Source organism: Oryza glaberrima, chromosome 11 (assembly GCF_000147395.1).
Source record: "Oryza glaberrima chromosome 11, OglaRS2, whole genome shotgun sequence".
NCBI lineage: Eukaryota > Viridiplantae > Streptophyta > Magnoliopsida > Poales > Poaceae > Oryza > Oryza glaberrima.
The window spans coordinates 25,522,385-25,547,905 of NC_068336.1; the positions used below are offsets into that span (position 1 = coordinate 25,522,385).

Consider the following 25,521-nt stretch of genomic DNA (forward strand, 5'->3'; position numbering starts at 1 on the left):
CATGTGGGACAAAACCGGGGTGAAAACCGCCGAGGTACCTTTTATGACCGGTTTTATAAGTTGGGGGATGCCGGATGTCCGGTTTTGCGGTTTAGGGACGATTTTGTATCTCGATGACAAGTTGAGGGACCTTGCATGTACTTTTCCTGTAGCGATCCGATGTCTTGACAGGTGGGGCCCGTAATTCACAAGGAAAAAGTCTATTATCCGTCCCTCACTACAAGGCCGAGTTTGATTCTCGTCCCTGCAGAACCAGATACCTCGTACCTCCATCGACTATCAATACCAGTTTGTTTTGACTCCCTTGGCAGTTTGCAAGGCAGTTTCAGCTTATGTGGAGCCTACTCCCTCCATTCCACAAAAATGAATCTAGTACTAGATATGACACATTTTAATACAGTGAATCTGGACAGAGGTATATCCAGATTCATAATAGTAAGATATGTCATATTCAGTACGAGGTTGATTTTTTATGAGATAGAGGGAGTACATGGTACGTTGATTAATAGTCATTGCATCTTTATCTCTATCTCCATCTCTATCTTTATCTCTTTTCTATCTCTATCTCTATCTTTATCTTTACTATTATAAAAATTCAAAATGTTTTTCCTAGTGGCTTGGTACGTCATCCCACTCCTACACGTGCGTGGCTTGGGCACGGTCTGATCAATCCACACGCACTGTGATTTTGATTTTCCAGTGAAAAAGAAAGATGCCCACGAGTACCACGCCCGTCTACGGCACAACACAAGTACTTAACATGATCTGGCCAACTACTGAGGATCATCCTATTTGATCTGGCCTATTTTATGATAGGCTGCCCAGGAGATGCAAATGTACAGAGTAGAAACCCAGTTGAAAAAAAATCCATTTTCCTCTATCAATTATACCCCAATTTAATTTTTTACCTCACCCGTAAAACCATATGTGGAGGTTTCCACAAATATCATAGCCGTTTCGTTTTTCTTTAGAGAGAGGTATTATTCTAAATGATATATTTATCCGACGTGACGCTTATATTGTAGTACTCCCTTCATCCCTAAATGTTTGACGCCATTGACTTTTTTAAACATGTTTGACCGTTCGTCTTATTCAAAAACTTTTGTGAAATACGTAAAACTATATGTATACATAAAAATATATTTAACAATGAATCAAATGATAGGAAAAGAATTAATAATTACTCAAATTTTTTGAATAAGACGAACGGTCAAACATGTTTAAAAAAGTCAACGGCGTCAAACATTTAGGGATGGAGAGAGTATATTATAGTTAGAAAAAAAAAATCAAGGGGATCCACGTGTCAGTGACACACCACCCCCTCATTTTCTCTCTCTCTCTAACTTCCTTCTTCATCTTTCCTCTCTCTTCTTCTTATCTCTTCCTCCTCTCCACCAAGCTCCTGATGCGAGTAGTGTCCAAGAAAGAAACAAAAGAATCACTAAAACTCAACACACACGAAATGAGTTTTTCTACGAAGATTGTTTCGACTGCATTTTATTTTTACTTTTTTTTTTGCCTTGGACATAACCATTTGGAGTGTACACATTCCTCAACCAGGACATCCCTTCATAAAGGTGCCATATATATGATCCGGAAAACAACATCCATGTGTGAGTTTGAGCATCATTGTACATGAATTAACTAAAACACTTACAGTAAATGCAATATCTGACAGAGTGCAATAAGAAAGATAAACCAGTCGCCTAACAAGCCTGTGACAGCACTTGTCTTGAAACCAAGAAGGGACGAGAACCGAGCAGTGCTCGGGTGGCTAGCGTCGCTGGTGTGCGAGCAGCCCACACGAGTTCGATTTCTGGATCGCAACTCGCGTGTCTCACCTAGCTAGGGTTTTTTCCTGTTTTCCCTGGGATCAATTTTGGTTGGTCCCGGTTAGAAAATAGGGTACACACGTGTGTGCTTCATATCAATCCTAGCGTGTGTTGAGAAACGCGCACGCGTGTGTGTGGGCGCGCGTAGTGTGTGAGTGTGGTGTGCGTACGTGTGCGTCCTGAGTTGTACCCTCTAAAGAAAAAAAGTAGGCATGAAAGTCCCCACCTGACATGCCAAGCTCTTTTACAATTAATGTATAATCCCTTAAAGCAAAATTTTCGGTTCGCCGAAACACATCAGTACGTAGTACAACATAGCATTGGCGGCCATCCATTGGGCAGACTAATTATTCCGATTGCTTGAGCAACTGCACTTTTCTCGGTCTCGTTCGAGCTTCTGCATGAATCCATTTTAGCATAGTGAGAGCTTTATAATTTCAAGTGGCTACTTTTCTTATCTACCAATACCTTTTTCAATTTACTGTAATATAATTTGTCCCAATAGTGTAACTTATATGTTAGACCCTTTTTTTTCCATGGTGTGAAATAAAGTATGTTCTGAGTTAAACTTAAAAGTATAATTTGGTTACATCCCTTACTAAATATGAAAAAAAAAATCCAACATAGAGATGAACGTAAGAAATTAAAACACATCTTATTAGTTAACTGTGAATATATAAAGAACATAAACCAAAAAGTTATAGTGAAGTTGTACACTTGTACTAAAGTTGCAATTTTATATACTACCTCTGTCTCATAATAATTGTATTTTTAGGATTTGAATTTGTCCTAAAATAATTATCACAATAGAGTACTAATGATCCCATTAATCACTTATCATCCAAATTTCTTCCTATTTTACCTCAACTACCCTCTACTCTTACCTATAAACCATATAATAAGGGGTATTATAGTCTTTTTTTCCCTCAAATCTTAATATATGCTAAATAACCTAGAATTACGATTAATCTAAGACAGAGGTAGTATCTTCCAAGTTAAACTGTGCCACTTAGATTGGCATCCCTTTATGAGCTCATAAACAAAAGTTATACACACACTCACTCTCTCAATGAGCTCCTTTACGGTGCTCCATCTCACCAATCCAAGAGGTAAAAAGCCTATTATACAATCCTAGCCACTAAAAGTTTCGTGGTTTATCTTGCCAATCTAAGAGGTAAGAGTCAATTACACAATCCCAGTTACTAAAAGTTCCGTGATTTATCTTATGCCAAATAAAAGCCATTTTGTTCTCATATGACCTTAGATGAAGACATGCTCTGTATCAAAATTGTATATCTCAATGCCATCTACAACTCTCTATAAATATGTGGTTGACAACATTTTCATTTCACATCACGTACATGCCAAAATATGTGTTTGAAGTTATCATTTCTATTTCCAAATGAATTTTTGAAGTTTTCAAATAAGCTTGGTTAATGGCTTGAAATTGTAGAGCTTAAAGCTCTCGGCGAGATCTACAGCTCTATAGTTGATTACCGTTTTATTTGAAATCATTTATAGTGTTAAATATGTATTGCAAATTTTGGAGAAAGGTGAACTAAAAAATTGCATCCCTCATTTAATAAAAAGTGTTTTATATGTGAGATGGTAAGTAGCCTGAGTTCCTAGGTTCGAACCTTATATACTGCACGTGTATGAATATCACAACTTTGTGTCTTAGGGACGACCATGTATAAATACTTAAAATACATATAAGATGTTGTATATCCTAGTATAATGAATCTGGACAAGCGGCTTATATATTCTAATGTGAGTTATTTTGGAACGGAGGGAAGTAAAATATACCTAGTAAAATATGACAAATCTTTTTTGGTTTTCTTTGGCACATGGAAAAAATCATGTCACTGACGCGGCTAAAACTAGATACAGAGACACAGATCTTCACATCACATATGCAGACCTACATACACGCGCGCGGGTATGTGAGTATCTCGCATCTATAATCCATATTAACCGGCCCGCGTCTATGATTAACAATTCAGTGTAATGTTTGATATTTTCTATTTGTTAGTCCCCTAAAATTCAACAATACATAAAATTGGAATGTTAGTATAACTCTGTGGCAACTTTATTAAATACTATCTCCGTCCCGAAATATAAGAAGTTGTGATTGGATACGGGTATTAAAAAAGTTACTGAAATTAAATGGAGAATATTGTGATCGGTTGAGAAAAAAAAGAGGTATATAGAAAATTTGAATGGTGAAAGTTTGTGATTTGTTGACAAATTTTGAAGTTTAAAAGTTGTTATATTTTGGGACGGATAAAGTGCTAGAGAGAAAATTCCCGCGCCAGTTGGCGTGCCCGTTATTTCATGCCCCATGTATACTTGTTTCTTCTTTATGCTAACAGGTTGACCAAGTTTATATGTAAACTAGAAAATCAGCGCGCCTATTGGCGTGCTAACTTGTTTATAGCCTATGTGGCTAATGGCTTACTATTAGATGATGTTGGTTTGTTGATTTGTAGGAATGAAGATGGTGGGCGATGTTCTTTCGGCTATTATTTTTCATGTCGGAGTTATTATTTTTTGCAATATTTCAAGTTGTAGATTCTCTTTATTCTTTGCGGATAAATCTTGCGCTTCCTTTTATCGTGACAACAATGTTGTAAACTTATAATTTCTTATCGTTTTTATCATTCCTGTGTTGAAAAAAAGATTGATTATATATTTGACATTATTTATAGATATTTAATTTTCCTATTTATTGTTTTTTTTGTTTTTCGAGAATACCAATGTTGTCATCTAGTGACTTGGATATGGTGTATCGTGTTTACTAAATGTACATTTATTTTTTCTAACCTATAGTATCTCATATTTTAACAGATCAGTTTTTTCTACTTAATTTCTCACCTTGTCTAATTTTTCTCTACTTCTTTTGTCTCAGTTGTTGTCCATTGGTGTAAAGAAATGTTGTCTGATCCTGCGCGTGATTAACCGAAGATGCTACGCGCAAAGCGTCGCTTAGGCCCTGTTTAGTTCCAAACTTTTTTTTTCCAAACTTCCAACTTTCCATCACATCAAATCTTTCATATACACACAACTTTTCTATCACATCGTACCAATTGCAACCAAACTTTTAAAGTTCAGTGTGAACTAAACACATCTTTAGTGTGATTAGCGAGCCATAACAGCCTAACAGGAGCGCCAGACAGCAAGTCTAACACGGAAATGCTAATCGGCGATCGATCACTTGGGGACGGGGGTAGCGATCAATCCCCCTTCCCCTCCCCCTCCCTCTCTCCACCTGATTTTTCTTTTTGCAACGCATTACTTTCCTATTTTAATAAATTTATGCACCTAAAGTTTATACACCTCAAGTTTACACATCTAAAGTTTATACACCTCAAGTTTACACATCTAAAGTTTAGAGACCAAAAGTTTATAAGTCAAAAGTTTATATATCCGATTCAAATTTGAATTTGAATTCAAATATTTTTTTATATATAGTATTTCTATACATCTAAAGTTTATAGACCTAAAGTTTATAAGTCAAAAGTGTATATACCCGTTTTAAATTTGAATTTGAATTATATCTGATTTAAATTTGAATTTGAATTCAAATATTTTCTATATATAGTATTTCTATATATCTAAAGTTTATACACTTAAAGTTTATAGACCCAAAGTTTATAAGCCAAAAGTTTACATAGCCCATTCAAATTTGAATTTGAATTCAAATTTTTTATATATAGTATTTCTAGACATAAATTTTTCTAACTTTTTGTTTTTTTAAAAAAAATTTGTGGTATACTGTAGTAGGAAGAGAGGGTTTAACAGCCTGCTGGTGCAACTGGGCCATAGCCACAGCATACCACACAGCATACAGGCTGCTCCGAGCGGCCTTCTTCACTGATCTAAAATGCTTTTTCATTTTACCTTTTTTTTTCTTACGGCAGATCAATCCAGAAGCTCCGAGCTAATGTAACCAACACCAAACAAACGCGCATTTACCATGGCACTCGAAAATTTACTGCGCCACATGGACCAATCCGATACCGGCAGAAGTGCCGGCTTTAGAAGTATAGATAGATATAGCAACGGTTTTAACACCCAAAAATATATTCAATGATGGTGGTGTAAACTACACATAAAACGTTAGACAAAAGGTCAACGGCGTCATACATTAAAATATAGAGGTAGTATAAAATAAATAATAATTACATAATTTTTTTTGAATAAGACGAATGGTCAAACGTTAGACAAAAGGTCAACGGCGTCATACATTAAAATATGAGGTAGTATATTTTTTCTATTAACTTGGTCAAAATCGAAATACTTTGACTTAGAAAAAAATACCATACATTCTAAAACAGTTGGATTATCTTGGCTTCTAATTTTTATTAGCTTCTAATAGGCGATTAAATAAAATATTCAGTGGTTTTATTGCACGACAAACTTCTCTAGTGGTGCTCCCTAATCGAAAGGCATTTTCACCTTGATGCTATGTGATGCAATTTGATGGTGGGGTCAAGCTATTTTATGGAAGTTTATAAGTGTAGTTAATTTCTCCCATATTTGTTATGTGCTTCTGGTTATGATGGATCAAGCAATCCGACCCTAATATGTCAAAAAGGACATAGGGGTATTTTTATCGTTTCACACACCTTTTATGATTAATTAAAAGCCTCATCAGTACAAAGTGACATTCTATTAAGACGCAACTTTTATTTAGTGGTATTTTTATAATGACATCCTAGAGCCAGATTTATTGAGTGGTATATTGTTAAATTTCTCGCGTGTAATGATAGTCAGGCGAACCTTTTTCTACTATATTATAGTTAAACATATAATAGTCTTGGTTTTCAGCCAAGCTAGTCATAAGAACTAGAAGCAGGAACTGACCCACTCGGCGATGCTATTATAGTTTTTCGGTGTCATATTACTAGGTTTCACCGAGATACAAAATTTAGACTATTATATGTTTAACTATAACAAGAAAAAGATAAGCATGAGTTGTTTGATCTTGATCAGGTGGTTGAAAAATAATTGACAAAAAAGAAACTCTTGTTTTTTCCCCTGAAAAAGGAGCCTCTGAAGTCTCTGGGGGCATACCTCATTTCGGCTACGCAGCTCTTCGATGTAGTGTATAGCAGTATCAAGCATGTCTGCCGTACTTGTTTGCTACATATAGAGAGAATAAATTAATAAGTACAGCTTGCCAATTTTAGAACTACTTTAATTTGTACTTCACTGTAGGAAGCTTCCAGTTTGGGCAAGAATCCTCACTCAGTTTCCTGATTCCTATAGTACTATTTTCATCGTTTAACGTATTGGTTAGTTCAATTGATTTCATAAACGTCAAAAAAATATATCAGAGGAAATATTAGGTTATTTAGGTTACCTTGTCCATATTAGGCACAAGATCTTGGAGCTTCCTTATCTTATTGCTAATCGTCCTTCTCCTTTGCTAAACAGCAGAAAGAAAAATGATGACTTCTATGCACATCTCGCTAAAAACAAAATCAGTCACTATGGTAACGAAGAAATTGAACTAGAAGCAGGAACTAACCCGCTCGGTGACGCTCCTTGGATGCGGTATCTTGGCGTGGTCATCCATGCCGGGCAAATTGATGGACGACTTCGATATGTCAGACTAAATTAAAGGAAGCACTATCAATAGGTTTGAATTTAAATCACATATATGAAAAACAATGATTTCCGTATATATGCACATCTCGCTAAAAACAAAATCAGAGTCACACTGGTAATGAAGAAATTGAACTAGAAGCAGGAATTGACCCGCTTGGCGATGCTCCGTGGATGCGGTGTCTTGACGTGCGCATCCATGCGAGGCACATTGACGGACGACTTCGATAGCTCAAACTAAATTAAAGGAAGCACTATCAGAAGGTTTGAATTTAAATCACATATATGAAAAACGATGATTTCCGTATATATGCACATCACGCCAAAAAAAAAAAAATCAGAGTCACTCTGGTAATGAAGAAATTGAACTAAAAGCAGGAACTGACCCGCTCGTCGATGCTCCGTGGATACAGTATTTTGACGAGGCCATCCATGCCGGGCATATTGACGGACGACTTCGATAGGTCAAACTAAATTAAAAGAAGCACTATCAGAAGGTTTGAATTTAAATCACATATATGGAGACAAATTTGAAGCATATTTGATTTTCCATTGCAAGGACAGCACATGTACAGCAGTGCACCTGTGTTTCGATGTTGCTGAAGCTGGAGATTATGCTCTCGTCACTGCTAGAGCTCTCGCTGATGGAGATCTCTTCTCTGGCAAAATTAGAGATATAAGTGAAGTGCTGGAAATGGAAGACAACAGAGAAATTTCCACAATTTGTTTTCACAAAGGACAACTAGTACACTTATTAGTATATACTCCTATCAGCTTGCCGATACTTATCAGTGTAGTAAAAATTACACCTGATTAAACTTGCTATAATAGTTTAAATTATTTTCATAATTAGTAGCCTATACCAATCTTACTTAAGTAAACATATATAATAAGTAATTTGGCCTGATTAGATTAAACAAAACAGTTTAGGGGCCTCATGTTCCATTTTGCCATACAGCAATGGATTAATTTGCTCGTGGCAGAAAATATATATTATGTTGCCCTGTTCTTGTTATACAATCGTAGTAGTTGTTGTATACGTAAATGATATAACCAAGGTGAGTACAAGTCAGTACTTGTTAATTACTTCAAGATGTAGTAAATCATGAAAACTATAATCGAGTCTTCAAAACAAATAAAACTTTATATTGTCATCCCAAATTTCATAATTAGTCATGAAAAAAATTAAAATTAATAACCAATTCATGACAAATACAACTTTGCATTATTTTATTCAGAATTTCGTAATTATTAGATGAAGGAAATAGGTAGTAATAGAAAACAATACAGTAATATTATATAGTACTAATTTTATTTTTTATGTATTGACAAAATAATTGTTTTTTAACTACTTATTACACATATATATACAAAGTATATAATATAAATATCGATTTTGTTTGACTATATGGGCTACCAACTAGTATGTTATAATAGCTAAAACAATACAAGATGGTCTATTAGGTCTTGCTCGGTTAATCCCACCCAGAGGGGATTGAGGGGAATAATTTCATACCTTTTGAGATGTGGAATTAATCCCCTCCAATCCCTTTCTTGTGGGTTAACCGAATAAGTTCTTAATGGGATATGTAAGCTAATATAGACTGAAGACAAATCCCCGTACCTTTTGTCAACACGTTCCCTTGAACCCTCATTGGAGTCGTTTTGAAGAACTCGTTTTTTCGATTGGGACTTATGAATAACTCGTTGCTCTTTCGAGCCTCTTTTCCTGGTATTGTACTGTTTTTGCAGGCTACCAGAGCTGTTATCCTCCTTACCATTAAACACCCATTCTACACATTGTATGTTCACTCTGGGATGTCCTGGATGCATTTTAATGGCATCATTCAACGCAGACTCTACTGACCGTTTATCTAGATCATCCGCAGTACCAGAAAGCCCAATTTTTGCAGAAACCTCTCTAAGGCCTGACAAGTGCTCAATTCCATCAGGTATGGTACCATGTTGATCTGCTTCATATACATTAAAACATAGCTTGAGCTTCCTGAGAATAGGCATGGCATTCGCCTCAAATTTCAGCCAAGGAACACGGCACTTGAACTTTAAGTATTTGAGAGCCAAGAATCCTGTCCTCCCAATGATAATCCTTTCTGCAGGCTTGTTATGGATATACAGCGATAGAACAGCGAGGACAGACAATCCACAGAGAACACAGACATCGTTCCTCACTAATTCACTAACCCCAATCTTTAAAATACAGAGTTTATTGAGTTGGCTGATCCACTTGGGGAGGTAAGAGAATATGAAACTGTGCGGCAAAAACTCAAGCCTCTGAAGAAGGGTATGGGGTGAGGACACACTGCTTAAGCCATGATCACTAGAAATTGTCACGCTTGTAGTTGTAGCACCTGTGTCATTGGCAGAATTTGTATCACCCGGTTCATCGAGAGGAATTTCATGAAACGGGCCTGTAGATACCAGAATCATAGACTTGAGGTTACTGAGTTTCCAAAGAACCGAACCCAGGAATAATTGTAGTTTGTTCTTCAGATTATCAGTTTGTACAGTAGAACAGGTAAGCCGAAGATCCTGAAGGTTGGTCAGCTCACCAAGGCTCTGAACATTCTCTATTGAGCTACCGCTGAGATCAAAATTTCCAAGTGTGTGAAGCGATGTCATTTGACCAATCCCATTGGGCAGGTTTGTTTCAGCAGGAAAACTGAGATGCAGCAACCGCCGCAACTGAACAACGTCAGACGGAACCGCATTTACTCGTGCATCTATTTGGAGTGTTTCCAAAAATTCTAGACCTTGTATCTGGGTTTGCAGTTCTAAGATGACATTGGATGTAACCTTCAAATATTTCAGTCGGAAAAGTTCTGCAATTCTAGTGAGGTCTAAACTGATGTTGTCATGATCATCCCATAAATGGAGGATTAATACTTGGAGAAGCCGAAAGTCCACAATGGAAGGCATAAACTTTGATGTCCCCCAGAAGGCAAGTGTACGAACTTGTGAAAGTCTCATGTTTATCGGTTGCATTACATCTTCTGTAAGGCCAGCATCAAGAGACAGTCGACGAACTTTATCAGCAAATTTTGTAGCTGTTTGAGAATGATCTATTGATATGACAAAATTCTCTTCCATGGACTTGTATGTAATGAACTTCATTACCATGTGGTGCACAACACAAGAGATAACTTCTCCATTATCATTAATATGCACAGGTTGTATCATTCTTCGGTTTAAAAGCTCGTCAAAATAACTCCCTGATATTTCCTCCTTGTCTTGCTCTTCTGTTGTACAGATAAAACCTTCAGCTATCCATTGCTTTACTAAATCATCTTTCCAAATTAGATAATCCTCCTGATATATTGTAAGATACAGCAGGCATGCCTTTAGATGAAGAGGAAGACTATTGTAGCTAAGATTGAGTACTTGTTTCATCCCTTCCAAAGTAGGATTTGTCACCAAACTGTAGCACAATGATTTGTTTACATAATCCCATTCCTTTGGTTTCCCTAGCCGACTTGACAATAAATTGGCAATAGTTACAATAGCTAGTGGGAAACCACCACATTTCCTTATAATATCATATGAAACTTCACTAAGCCCTGGAGGACATTTAGGGTAAGGGCCAAAAATTGTGCTGAAAAATAGTTTTCTTGAGTCCTCTTCACCAAGAGGTTTCATCGTCAAAACATACTTAGAATCATAACCACATGATTGCAGAGCAAGATCCCCAATTTCTGTTGTTGTCAGTATTCTACTACAATTATTACCATCTGGCAAAGCACATCTCATAATGTCCCAGGTTGATATATCCCATAAATTATCAATTACGACCATGTACCTACAAAAATATTTTTTGGCAAACAATTAACATTGTGTCAGACAAGCAGGAAACATGCAAACCTCAAATTATTATGGGAGTATCTACAAAACTGTCCCAAGTTTTTTTGGGTCAAAAACTTTCAAATGTAACTATACTATAACTGAAATGTAGTTACATTGTAACTATATTTTAACTGTACTGTAACTACATTGTAACTATGATGTAACTTACTAAAATTTTCATTCAATAATGATTTGGTTAGATAACACTGGGATCTTACGTGTGACATATGTGAAAAAATTAGCATTTTTTTCTTTTGATGCACAAATCTCAAAGCGATCCGATGGTCACAAATCTAAAAGTTTTAGGGGCAAAATACTCACGATAATTTTCTAGCAAATCCGATTATAAAGGCCATCTGCATTTTTTTTCTTCCCCGTCGTACATACTTCCACAAGATTAATTGATTTATCCCAAAAAAGTATGAAATAGTGAAGTTATATATCAGATAGAAAATCAAATATAGTTGGCACATTTACAGATAGATCTTTTTCAGATAATCAAATTCATTCCGACCTTGACTTCAAAAGAAGCTACAACCAATTTACCGATAGATAGTCTATGAGAAAATATCTTCTATACCCTTGAAATTTTAGCTAGTCCCTTCTATATCCCTGAATTTTGCTTACTTATACACCCACGAAATTTGATTTTGATCCCTTCCATATCCCTCCCGTCAGTTGACCGTCTAATTTCTATAAAAACGACCATTTTACTCTTTGGATGAACATAGAAATTTATGAATTACATTATTAAAAATGTAAAAGTTTGTCGCATGAGACTATTATGGGTATGATTTTGTTGTGCGATGCATTATTTATCACAAAATTTATTTTTAGATGATGAAATAAAAAATATGTATTTATTTTTTAAAAAAGTCATAAAAAATTGACGAGCATTCATATAAATATAGGACTAACAATGCTCCCAATAATATTTTTAGGAATGCTCTCGATAAAAAAAATCCATTGTCCTATTAAAATTTCGAATAAATATTTTAATTTATTACATTTGTTTCATTTTCAAAACTTATGTCAAAATTTTCTGCACTAAATATTTAGTCTTATTAGTTTCATAAAATACACATATTATGCACTCAAACAAAATTTTCAATCGTTTTTCAAGACTATATTCAAACCTAAAGCATTAAAGGCAAAAATGACATTTGCAACCAAATGCAATAGTGAAATGAAGGAAAATATAACGGTAGGTAGGGGCATGAAAGGGATCAAGTTGAAATTTCAGAGGTATAGAATGGATCGAATAAATTTAAGGGGTATGAAAGGGATTGAGTGAGTTTTTAGGGGTATATAGGGAATTTACTCGTAGTCTATTGGTATATTTAATTCACGCTCATGGCACAGTGTTTCTGTAAATTTTGCTGAAAATGTACTATACCTCTTATCTTGCAGATGGGCCCTGATACTGGAAATTAGGCTATGCACCTTCCGATGGTCAGGTGGCTGGTGCGGCCGAAGCTGCGAGAGAATGCTGGTGAGGATCCTCCTCATATCAGGCTTCTGGGATGCCCGCACAAATGCCCGGCACTCAAATTGCCGTCCAATTTTGCTGTACAGCTCGTTGGCAAGAGTGGTCTTCCCGATTCCTCCAAATCCAACAATAGACAACACCCTGAGCTTCTCCTCTCCTGCGTGTCCAGACAGATAGTCCTCGAGCTTGTTCATGGCGGAGTCAACCCCAACAAGGACGTCCTCGGCACGTTCCTCGCACCGCACAGGACGCAAAGAAGAGCTAGAAGATACATCGATACCACAGGTGTTAGTAGAAGCAATGGCAGCGGTGGTGGCTACGCCATGGTTGCTGTACATGGCATGGCGTTGAAGCGCCTCCTGCGCGCGTGTGCTGAACTCTCTCATCTTGTTGGCCATCCATAGCCGCTGCTTCAGCTTCTCTTGAACCCAAGGTGGCAGCTTGTTCCCATGCCGCCGGTTGAACTTACGGCGGCGAATATTATCATTAAATCCGCTTCGAGAGTTGGCCATGGCATGCTCATAGTGGTCGATGCAGTCCTCGATGTCGTAGGACAGCTCTCGCACCTCCTTCATCCAGCACCTCACCACCATGGCATTGTCCTCCAGTTTTGGCTTGCTGTATCCATGGAGAATAATGGAGATTATCTTCTCGACATCCTGCTTGATGAGTGGTAACTCGTCTTCTGCCCCGTTGGGCAGGATGTTGCCGTGACGACGCAGAAGCCCCTCGAGCCTACCGGGGAGGCTCGGCATGGCGCCCCACAAGCCACAGGTCGACAGAACCTCCTCCTCCATTTGATATCTTCGATTCTCTGAAGACAAATTAAAAGTGCAATACAGAGATTAGCCAGGTCCGCGTATTAGATCACAAAGAAACAACGATGGTGAATTAATGAGAGAGTAATACAACAACATTGATCCTACAAAAGAACAAAATTGATCATACAAGTTGACGAAGAGAAGGATGAGAGATGTCTCAAGCTCTCCGCGCGCACAAATGGGGTGGTAAGGCAAATAGGACAGATCTGTTCCCCACTTTGCTTCATTTCCTAATTCCCAAGGTCGATCGTCACTCCTTTCCTTTCTTCCACATTGTCTGTCCTTTGGTATACATCACTCGAATACGCCATTGCAGTTGGTAATTAAATTCATGGATATGGTCTATATATATACCACTCGTTCGTTATATTCAAGTTGCTCTCACAGTCTCACGCTAGAGATAATACCAATTAATGTCAACTAGGCCATGTGAACTATTGCTGTCAGAGAGTATCCATAATTTCCATCTCCCTGTCGATAGATTAATACGTAGCAACTCTGACCATGTCAATGTTATTATATACTGCTACATCACTCCTAAAATAAGTGCAGCCATGGATATCCGTGTCCAACGTTTGACCATTCGTATTATTTAAAAAAATTATAAAAGATTAATCACACATAAAATACTATTCATATTTTATCATCTAATAACAATAAAAATATTAATCATAAAAAAATTTCAAATAAGATGAATGGTCAAATGTTGGATATGAACAGTGCAAAACTGCACTTATTTGGGGACGAAGAGAGTACCTCCTTTTCAAAATGTATAACGCCATTGACTTTTCCATAATGTTTAACCATTCAATTTATTCAAAAATTTAGTATAAATATGTAAAATTATAAGTTAAGATTATATTTTATTTGATACAACACTATCATTACCAGCTACTAGCACAAACCTACAACGAGACAATATTGTTGTTCCGTGCCACGAACCAGTATTATATTGTTACTGTTATATAGTCCGTTTGACGGCAGTGATACATCGAAGTCAAGTACCCTCCCCCAAAAAAAAGAAAAAAAAATGCGGCCCATCTTAATCTTGAAAATATTTTTTCAGTACATAATCTTCATATTAGTGCCAACTTTCTTCCTTATTATTGACTACGCATTGATTGTTCATAATGAATTTGAGGTGGTTGATCTGGGAGTGGATTCTAATCCATATTGGGGACATCCCCTTTATACATTTTCTTTCCAAATTTCAATTTACAATGTAGAGTACGGTGATATCTATGGTCCACTAAAAATCAAGTTCAAATTCAACCTACATATCGAGAAACATTTTTTTTTTTTACAAATTCAGATGTGAGCAGTACAGCTACTACTCATATGCTAAATTTGTCTTTTTTATATCTCAACGTGTGAGTTGAGTTTGGACCTAAAATTTTATAGAGTTGTATAGATATATTGTATGAGTGTTTTTAATTTTTTCTAAAACTTTTCATAACCGTTCGGATAGTTTTTAAGCAAACAAGGGGACATCCCCTGAAGAGATCAAAATTAATACTTTCCCGGTTAATCTGAATAATATATTTATCTATTGGTTGGGTTGTCTTATTGCATCGAAGAAATATAGATGACATTGGACTACTAGCCCATGAGATTGTAGCGGTTCAAAAATAGATCATGACGTACGTTCTTCCTGATGCAATGCATCAATATGTACGGCTTGTTTCCACGATCCAGAAATTGTTGATCTCGGCATTATTCATGCTTCAGATCTTGAATCGCCTAATGTGGTGAACCGTAAGAGCCCTTCTTTCACCGTAGTGAGCTAGCATGGACCGTCTAATCTCCTCTAGAGTGACTGCGCAAACAAGGCAAGATTTGGTGTTTTTTACACAAAAAACAGTTCATAATTTGGGTATCTCGATATATAGGATACATCATATATGTAACTATGCAAAAAGTCAATTCTACACCTTAATATTGTAATCCTTATTGAAGTCCATCTGCCGAAATTGTATAAATGTGCTAGAGATTAATTTGCCATGGAAGGCTGGGATGCTGCTTCGGTGGCCGTTACCACCACCGGATGCGGATGGCCGATCACCTGAAGCCGTGAAGAAGAAGGATCTGAAAGTCTCATCCTCTTAAGGCTAGAATCCCGTTCATCTTCTGAACTTGTCTGGCCTACACAAATTCTCCTCTTCTCCATTGGTCTTCCCGGTTCCTCGCTTTCCACCGAATGAACCTCTCCGAGCAACAAAACTCTAGGCCTGTTTGGGTGGTTCTTTGCAGCCTGTTCCCAATCTTGCCTTGTTTGCGCAGTCACTCTAGAGTCAATCGTGACTTCCTTGAGGTGTTTCAGGTGTCTGATCTCGATACCAGAAAGACCGACTAGTCCTTGACAGAGCAGCTGGAGTGAAACAAGGTTTGGCATAGCTCCTTGCTCGAACTTTGGTAGTGCTGAAGCCGCATTTTTCACCACAAAGCATAGGCGCCGCAGGCTCAGAAATGCTCCTAGTTTAATCTCGAAATTCTCGAGCTTGTCTGCAACCAATTTGAGGTAAAGCAGGCTGTTCAGATTGGTCAGTGCTGACAGATGCTCTTGTGTCAGTGTAGCTGATGAAATGCACAGCTCAATGAGACCTGACAGCAAGGTAACAAACAGGGGCAACTGGAGTAAGTTGCCATGTAGCTTCAGCGACTTCAGAGTATATTTGTAATCTTCAGAGCATGGCTCCAAATGAATCGAACTCAGGAAATTTTCAGAGCATTCTTCGGAATCAAGTGAGAGAAAACGGACTCGGTCCATGTCAATGGGAGTCTTGGTAAATTCCTGAATGGCCTTTGAAAGATCAGCAATGTAATTACTGCTACCTTCAACATGCTTGCACCATATCTTAACCTTCCTCAGTTTTTTCATATGACCAATAAGTTGCAGAAATTCCTTTCCTTCTTCAGTGATAAATCCTGCTAAAGTTTTCAAGTTGCTCTTATTTGATGAAAAGAATTTTTGTAGTTTACTCATCTTCTTCGCATTTTTTAGATCATCTTTGTGAAGCATGAACTTTCCAAACAAGTGAGCTAAGTGGGGCAGCATTATAGCTTCAATGGGCAAAAACTTGATCTCCGTTCTCCTTAAATCCAGTGTCTCTAAACAATGCAGCCCTTGAATACTCCTTGGAAGCTCATTGATATAGCCCCCAAGGCTCAGGTATTTCAGATGCCACAGTTCATACATGTGTTTCAGATGATCGTCATTCAAACCATTGCATTCTTGTAGATCCAAGACTCGTAGAAGCTTGCACTTGCGAAGACAAGAAATTGTATCACCTGCATCCCCAAAGATTGTCAGAGATCGGACTCGAGATAATTCTTCGTCAGATGCCACGCATTCTGTCTGTTTAGCAGCATCGACAGAAAGGTGGCGCGCATTGCTAGTATTGATTCCAACTCTTGGATGATCATGCAATGATGTCCCGATGAATCTCTGGGCCAAGGACTTGTTCAGCAAAAACTCGTGCATGATTCCATGAGTTTTGCATGTCTTCACTTCAGAATTGTTCCTCGTGTCAACAGGCTGAATGATATTCCGGTCAATAAGCTTTCTGAAATTCTTATCTGCAGTGTACTCTTCGCTACGACGAGGGTCATCGCTCCGTGCATATCCTTCTGCTAACCACCGCCTGATTACAACTTTCTTCTTGAGAGGACGATTGTTTGGGAATATACCAAGATACAGCAAGCAGCTCAGAGTATAGCCAGAAAAACTGTCATAGTTGTCAAGGAGCACCTTCCTGAGTTGTGCAAAGCTGTAATGGCCATCCTCTTTCAGATCAGAACCAAGGTTGAGGCACAGCTCTGCACACAGCTCTCCTGTGGGCTCACTTGAGCTCTTCAGATAATCAGAGACACTAACCAGAGCCAGAGGAAGGCCATCACATTTCGCTAATAATGATGCTGGACCTTGCCCCGGTTCAACTGATCTGAGCCCTGAAAATGCTAGTTTCTTGGAGTCCTCTTTGCCAAGGGTCTTCATTTGGTACACATAACCGTTGCCATGGCTGCACGTATTAGCTACTTGCTGATTATCTGTCGTCACTATTATCCTGCTGCCTGTACCATTGTCTGGAAAGATCGACTCTATGATTCTAAGTTGATCCACATCTATGTCATCGATGACAATCAAATACCTAACAGACAAAAATGTACAAATGATAAGCAAATAAATCACAAATCCTGCTAATGTAATAGTCATTAGTTAGAGATTTGCTCCGGTCTACCGAAAAGTACCTCGAGAGACTGGTACCTTACGGTGCAAAATCGTTTTCGATCGTTGGGTCTAACAATGCCCATCTTGTCTAGCTAGATCTAACGCTCGGAAACGATTTGGTACCGTGAGGTACCGATACCTCGAGTTACTTTTCGCCTAATACCTCCTAATACTAGTACTTACAGTAAAATCATTGAGAAAAAAAAAATGAGGCGCAATTACCTCTTGTCCTTGAGGTACTCTCTGAGCGAGGCTTCGAGATGCTGGCCATCCACATCCATGGCGTCACCGGGACGCACTTGCCGGAGTACATCACGCAGGATCCCCCTCATCCAGTCGCTCGTCTCCGGCGAGCCAACGGCGGCGATCCACGCACGGTGGTAGAATTTCTCCTTTGTGCGAGGGTCATCGTAGACCGCCTTGACGAGGGTGGTCTTCCCCAATCCACCGAACCCCACGATGGAGATGACCCTCACCTGCTCCGGCTCGCCCTCCACTTCGTCTAGCAGCGAGAGGACCTCCTCCATGGGCTCCCCGATGCCCACCGGAGGACCGCACGCGGCGCGAGCCGGAGTCGATGACGACGACCTCGGCTCGAATCCAATAGGCGGCGGATTCGGATTGATGATGTTGCTGATGACCCGCTGCTGCGCTTCGCTGAGGCGCCTCCTCAGCTTCTGGATCTCTTCACTGAAGCTCGAGCGGCTCTGGACCTTCTTGACCTCGTTCTTGACTCGGCAAACCAGGGATGTTCTTCCGCTGGGGTTGCTGTGGCTGCAGGTGAGGAGGTGCGTGAAGCGGTCGACGCAGTCCTCGATGTCGTGCTCGAGGTCGAGCATCTCCTCGGCGTGCAGCCGCGCGACGGCCGTGCGGGCGTGGGCGTCGCTCCTCCCCATGGAGAGGAGCTGGTCGTCCATGGCGGCGGCGACCATGCGGAACTCCTGCTGGAGGGAGGCGACCTCTTGCTCGAGGGCCTTGTGCTTGTTGTACTCCTTGTCCAGCACCATGAACAGCTTCCCCATGACCGCCTCCAAGAAAGCGCTCGCCGCCGCAGACGCCATGGACGTCGGCGTGCCTCTCGATACGATTACTTTGCTGGATCAGACAGATTGGCTGAGGGAGAAGCAGCTGCGAGCAAGCACCCTCCAAGTCTTCCACAAGTCAACAACCCACCAGTCTCGTGTATATGATGCGTGGATACCCCCAATCTTGGCTAAAATTAGATGTTTGGGTGGGCTAAATTTTGTAGTTCTATCACATCGGATGTATGTGTATACGTACGGCTGCGTTCGAATCTTCTCATCAGGATGAAGATTAAAAGTGGGCACACAAAAACTAGGAAGGTATTAGCGCATGATTAATTGTGTTTTAATTACTACAAATTTGAAAAATAGATATATTTTATATTTTAAAGCAACTTTTATATAGAAAGTTTTCATACAAAGTGCACCGCTTCGTAGTTTGAAAAGCGTGCTAACGAAAACCGAATTAAAATTTTTATCATCATGAGAAAAGAACTGAGCGATTTGGAGTATTAAAAATAGATTAATAAAAAACTAATTTCATAAATGAGAGCTAATCCGCGAGACGAATTTTTTAAGCCTAATTAATCTATAATTAGCAAATGTTTACGGTAGTATCACATAGGCTAATCATAGATTAATTAGGCTTAATAGATTCATCTCGCAAATTAGTCTAAGATTATGGAATGGATTTTGTAATTAATCTATGTTTAATACTCTAAATTAGCGTCAAACATCCGATGTGACAGGAACTAAAATTTAGTCCCTGTGAACCAAACATATGGACCAAACAGGGCCAGGCACACATTTTAGTCTAAGGGTGTAAAGTTTTGGCGTATCACATCGGATATATGGACACACATTTGAAGTATTAAATATAGACTAATACCAAAACAAAACAAATTACAGATTCCGCCTGTAAACTGCGAGACGAATTTATTAAGCCTATTTAATCCATCATTAGCAAATGTTTACTGTAGCACCACATTATCAAATCATGGACTAATTAGGCTTAAAAATCCGTCTCACAATTTACACCAAACTGTGTAATTAGTTATTTTTTTTGTCTATGTTTAATACTTCATACATGTGTCCAAACGTTCGATGTGATAGGGTGTAAAATTTTTGCCTACGAACTACACAGGGTTGTACTCCTCCCACTCAATTTCAAATACTTACTTATCACCGAATACTATTTATTTATTTATTTACTTTAATAGCTCGTATATACTTCAAAATACCCCTCCGTTTTATATTATAAGTCATTTGATTTTTTTTCTTAGTTAAAGTTCTTTGCATTGATAAGTATGTAAAATAATAAACAGCATCTACAACACTAAGGGTCTATTCACAAGAACAGTTTCCCAACCCTAATAGTAAATACGGAAAATGAAGCAGTCTATTAGCGCACGTGATTAATTAACTATTTGTTATTTTTTTTAAAAAATGGATCAATATAACTTTTTGCAAAAAACACACCGTTTAACAGTTTGAATAGCGTGCGCGCGGAAAACGAGAGCAAGGAGTTGGGAACCGGCTCTTGCAAACAGAGCCTAAATTAGTTTCATTAAAATTTACATTGAATATTGAATATATTTTGATAATATGTTTTTTTATTCATAATATTACTTTTTTTTTACAAACTTGATTATAAAAGAAGTTTGACAAAAAAAAATCAAAGGTAGTATGATATATCAAAGGTCATAAATATGCTATACAACTTCTATTAATCACAAATGAATTGTTTCACAGTTATTGATGATCCAAGCTGAAAATGGTCAACAGTGCCTAAGCAAAGGAACGACTACAAAGCAAGTGGATATATTCCGTTACAAGTGGAAACTCTTTTGGATTCTCAAGGAGATGTTACCTCATTTTAACCATCTAAATAGTCTGAAAAATTCTCAAAAAATTTGACAACATTCATATTCATACAACATGTATATTCTATTCTACAAAATCTTAGATCCAAGCTTTATACATTTCCATATAAAAATGTTCCGGTATAAATAGTAGTGGTACTATTTAGACCAGAATTTGTCTCCTTTTTTTTCCTCAATATGTAGGTTGAATTTTAGGGGTGAAAATGGATTGGGTAATATCTGATCCGATCTGCTCTGAATCCGTCCGAAAAAAGGATATGCTATGGGTTTTTAGATATCCAGTGGATAGTAAGATACGAATTCGGATGCAGATATGGTATTCCTATAATCCGGCGAATGTGAATTATCGACATTTTTATTGGACCAATAGGCCATTTGCCAGATAATCCGAAATTATCAATCCATGTAACCACTCGATCTGTTGCATATAACATGAGTTGGCCTGTCCAATGGTCTAATTCATCAATTAACCTAGATTCCTTAGTCTAAGGCTTTCATCGTATCATCTCACACTTGCTTAACTGCATTTTTATATTTATGGACATCATGTATTCATGTTATTTAGCACTTAAGCATATAATTGTAGCGATGGATTGTTCATTGATTATTATATTGTTGCCCTTGCATTGCAAACTCGATGTTATATTTATTGCATACACAACTGGGTCCACACCATTTCCGACATTCAAAACAACCTGCTTTGCATCCACACACTATTCGCACCTGCTTCGATCCCACTAAAAAATATGGTTCAAGATAGGGTATGACCACTATCTGTCCGAATCCGTTCCATTTTCACTCGTATTGAATTTTGACTTGATTTTTGGTGAATGGCTAGATGTCACTATACTCCACATTATCAAATCTTTTACAACCATTTACATTAAATTTAGAAGAAAAAGGTAAAAAGGGATAAACCCTCGAGGGATTAGAATCCATTCCCATCACAAGTAGTGTTTCTTTACTCAAACTTCTCAACATTAATATCCGCTGAACAATCTATCTATCTATTATATTATTAAGACAGCTTGAAACAAAGACACATGTTCGCTATGAAGTTTTAGGAATTACCACATTAATCACAGAAGAAAGAAAAATATTAGCCATCAGATCTCAACATATCTAAATTTTAATGGCTGAGATTTAATGTATAGTACTCCCTCCATCCCAGAATATAAGAATTTTTAGGATTGGACACATGTATTAAGAAAGTAGGTAAAATTTAATTGGAGAATGTTGTAATTGGTTGTGAAGTGAAGGTAGGTAAGAAAATTGGATGGTGGAGGGTTGTGATTGGTTGAGAAGAGAATGTTGGTGAAGAAATTGTTATATTTTAGGACAAACCTTATGGACTAAAAGTTGTTATATTTTGGGACGGAGGGAGTATAAGGCCCTGTTTATTTTCTAAAACAAAAATTTTAATGCTGCCACATCGAATGTTTGGGCACATGCATGGAGTTTTAAATGTAGGAAAAAACCAATTACACAGATTGCGTGTAAATTGCGAGACGAATCTTTTAAACCTAATTGCACCATGATTTGACAATGTGGTGCTACAGTAAACATTTGCTAATAACGGATTAATTAGGCTTAATAAATTCGTCTCGCAGTTCCCTGACGAAATCTATAATTTGTTTTTGTTATTAGACTATGTTTAATACTTTAAATGTGTATCCGTATATTCGATGTGACAACCAAACTCAAAAATTTTCTCCAACTAAACGAGTCCTAAACAAGGCCTAAAGCTGTGTTTAGATCCAGGGGTGTAAAGTTTTAGCGTGTCACATCGGATATACGGACACATATTTAAAGTATTAAACATAATCTAATAACAAAACAAATTACAGAATCCGCCTGTAAACCACAGGACGAATTTATTAAACCTAATTAATCCATCATTAGCAAATATGTACTGAAGCACCACACATGGCGCATTTAGTTTTAAAAGATTCATCTCGCAATTTATACGCAATATGTGTAATTAGTTATTTTATATATATATATATTTAATACTTTATATATGTGTCTAAATATTTGATTTACCAGAGTGTAAAATTTTACCAGGATCTAAACAGGGCCTAAATTTTAGAAGCTCGCACCCGGTTTCACATACCAAACCGGACAAACAATACAGTACTGCAAAGTCAGAAACAGGAAGGCACAAGACAACTTGTCAGACACACGGATTACAACAACAATTGGGCTGTGTTTAGTTCAGCGTAAAGTTTAGATTTTAGTTGAAATTGGAGATGGTGTGACTGAAAAGTTGTGTGTGTATGATAGGTTGATGTGATGGAAAACGACTGAAGTTTAGATCCAAACTTTGGATCTAAACACAAGTGGCTGTGTTTAGTTCAGCGCAAAGTTTGGATTTTAGTTGAAATTGGAGATGATGTGATTGAAAAGTTATGTGTGTATAACAGGTTGATGCGATGGAAAAGGACTGAAGTTTAGATCCAAACTTTGGATCTAAACACAGCCACAAACAAATACAAACTGCATAAACCTAACCCAACCCTTTTCGCCTAAACAAATACAAACTGCATAAACCTAACCCAACCCTTTTCGTATACGCTTTCACCGATTCCTGATTGATATAATCACATCGGATCTGGTTTAGTTCCCAACTTTTTCTTTAAACTTTTTCTATTGCTAGTAAAAACTATTGAGGCTGTGTTTAGACCGTGTTTAGTCAAACTTTTTCTTTAAACTTTCCAACTTTTTTCTTCAAACTTTCAATTTTAATCAAACTTCCAATTTTAGCGTGGAACTAAGGCTGTGTTTAGTTCCCACTAAAATTGGAAGTTTGGTTGACATTGGAACGATGTGACGAAAAAGTTGGAAGTTTATGTGTGTAGGAAAATTTTGATGTGATGGAGAAGTTAGAAGTTTGAAGAATTATTTTGGAACTAAACACGGTCTAAACACAGCCTCAATAGTTTTTACTAGCAATAGAAGCGCGCTACGCTGCGCCGCCCGAATCAATTGAAGTCCAATATGTTTGAGGAATAATATGCATATACTATTCACCCATAGCATTGGTTTATTTTTCGTCTATATCCCATAAACTACCCTTATAAAAAAAATTGCACATAAAAAAATATAGCGTATGGGCTAAAGGAGAAAACCAAAAGGTATCGGAAGTTTGAATAAATAGAAAAAAGGGGCAAATTACATGTCAATTACAATGAGTTTACAGAGGTTTCAATGCTACCCCTTTTTTTCTCTATACGCTAGAATCACATAGGACTATTGGATGCTAAAAACATAAGACCTAAATGCCTACTGGTGGTCCATATTAAACATATGCAAAGCTAAAATGAACAGATAGAAAATGATGTTTTTTAAGTGCAACATGCAAGTGCCCTAGTCAACAACAATCCTCCGTTACGTGCGGTTAGTGACATCGGTAAACCTAAAAAAAAAGTATACTACCTCCGTCCCAAAATATATCGCAATTTTGAGCAGTGTACCTAAACATACCTTTCAAGATATAGGGCAAGAAGTTTTTACATTTTGGGACAAAGGTAGTAGAAAGTTTTAATAGTAATGTTAGTACAGCTAAAACAGTATAGTATCAACCACTTATATAGAGAGATAATATTTTCGCTTGGCATCACAATTCTAAACACATGCAACCAATTTTTCTACCAAAAGTTCTATCTTTTTTGGAGTGGAGTAGTACAAAGTGCTGCTACCATGTGGCCACGTGGCAAAGTTTATGAGCGAAAGCATGCATAATCACTTAACCAAAGTATGGATGCAATAACATAAGCCTTATAGTTCTACAATGCATATATACTTCTTCAGGTTAGGTTCCATTTTTTTCTTCCCTGTTCCTTTTAAGTAGCCGGCAAAATATACAACGCGGAAACAAAGAGCTTGTAAAAGCACAGTGGCAGCAGGCTACACTACAGTTTGACGAAACAGATCGACTGCACAACTTTTAGGATTTAAAAGTGTGCTTTCACAAATAATGAAAAAAACATGTGTAAAATAGACTGGTGAACTAAACAGTGAAATAATCTATCTGAGCACAGACATGTAAAAGCAAACCAACTGAAAGACAAAATATAAAAAAAAATGGACTCATGATATTGCTTTACCTTTGCATAGTAGCGGTTAGGATATGTCTAGCAAAGCATTCCCATTGAACAGTTGATGCACAAACTATATTGAAATGTACCTTCAAAAGAAATTTACGTTCGTCTCAGATATTAACAGGAAATCAGCTTTCCGTGATGGATCCAATCCATCCATGTCTTTTTCGACCTAATAAAAAAAGAATATAGATATATGTGATGAAGCATGAATAAATGAAGGTCATTCTCGAGACTGCTAATGTTTTCATGACTCAAAAATGGAGCCATCCTTCTTTTAAAGAAAATGATTGAGGACTTATCCTAACAGTGTATATAGTCATAATCAACTGATAACATTCTTTTGGCGCCCTTCATGTTTTGTAGAGATGGCATGAAAGATACACTTCAATGCTAGTTTAAAATTCCATCTCAAGTGAATCTCAGTGGAAACAATATACCTCGATGAGGTAACTAAAGTAGAAACTAAATATTTTAAATGGGTGTAACTCAATCATCAATGACATAATGGAGCTACTGAAATGGTGAGAATCATTTCCTCCATTAGCTACTTAAAAGAGGCTAACAGAGCATGAATACTCAATTCACATCATATCACACTGGAAGAGGCACTGGCAACACATGGATGAACAAATTCTTCGTACTCGGCAACACCAACAGAAAAAATCTCTTCATGCA

General features: G+C 37.6%; 2 protein-coding genes and 1 long non-coding RNA gene across 4 annotated transcripts; all 3 read right to left on the reverse strand.

The window, feature by feature from the left end:
- Positions 1–7,197: 7,197 nt before the first annotated feature.
- Positions 7,198–7,671, reverse strand: LOC127754246 (uncharacterized). The gene is made up of 3 exons (XR_008012788.1): positions 7,596–7,671; positions 7,366–7,449; positions 7,198–7,263 (listed from the first exon to the last, which is right to left on the reverse strand). It is a non-coding gene; the product is annotated as an uncharacterized LOC127754246 (long non-coding RNA).
- A 139-nt stretch (positions 7,672–7,810) lies between these two features.
- On the reverse strand, positions 7,811–13,544 carry LOC127755881 (disease resistance protein RGA5-like). The gene is made up of 6 exons (XM_052281496.1): positions 12,697–13,544; positions 11,186–11,256; positions 10,214–10,963; positions 9,067–10,183; positions 8,026–8,101; positions 7,811–7,912 (listed from the first exon to the last, which is right to left on the reverse strand). The coding sequence occupies exons 1-6, from the start codon at positions 13,542–13,544 to the stop codon at positions 7,811–7,813; spliced, it is 2,964 nt and encodes a 987-aa protein (XP_052137456.1).
- A 1,594-nt stretch (positions 13,545–15,138) lies between these two features.
- On the reverse strand, positions 15,139–19,046 carry LOC127753971 (disease resistance protein RGA4-like). 2 transcript variants are annotated; one of them, XR_008012735.1, is made up of 3 exons: positions 18,061–19,046; positions 15,542–17,758; positions 15,139–15,426 (listed from the first exon to the last, which is right to left on the reverse strand). XR_008012735.1 is itself a non-coding variant. In XM_052279419.1 (2 exons), exons 1-2 carry the CDS (start codon positions 18,897–18,899, stop codon positions 15,601–15,603), a joined length of 2,997 nt encoding a protein of 998 aa, XP_052135379.1. In that variant the 5' UTR covers positions 18,900–19,046; the 3' UTR covers positions 15,534–15,600. The 2 variants fall into 2 exon arrangements, 1 of the variants encoding a protein (XP_052135379.1); XM_052279419.1 differs by lacking the exon at positions 15,139–15,426 and having other exon boundaries at positions 15,534–17,758.
- Between the last annotated feature and the right edge of the window lie 6,475 nt (positions 19,047–25,521).

Coding starts and splice junctions, on each gene's coding strand:
- LOC127755881 (XM_052281496.1), bottom strand. CDS start 13,544: ATGCCGAGCCTCCCCGGTAGGCTCGAGGGGCTTCTGCGTCGTCACGGC. Junction 8,102..9,066: donor AGGGAACGTGTTGACAAAAG/GTACGGGGATTT, acceptor TAATTTTGCCAG/AGAAGAGATCTCCATCAGCG. Junction 7,913..8,025: donor TCAGCAACATCGAAACACAG/GTGCACTGCTGT, acceptor CTTTTAATTTAG/TTTGACCTATCGAAGTCGTC.
- LOC127753971 (XM_052279419.1), bottom strand. CDS start 18,899: ATGGCGTCTGCGGCGGCGAGCGCTTTCTTGGAGGCGGTCATGGGGAAG. Junction 17,759..18,060: donor GAGTACCTCAAGGACAAGAG/GTAATTGCGCCT, acceptor TTTGTCTGTTAG/GTATTTGATTGTCATCGATG.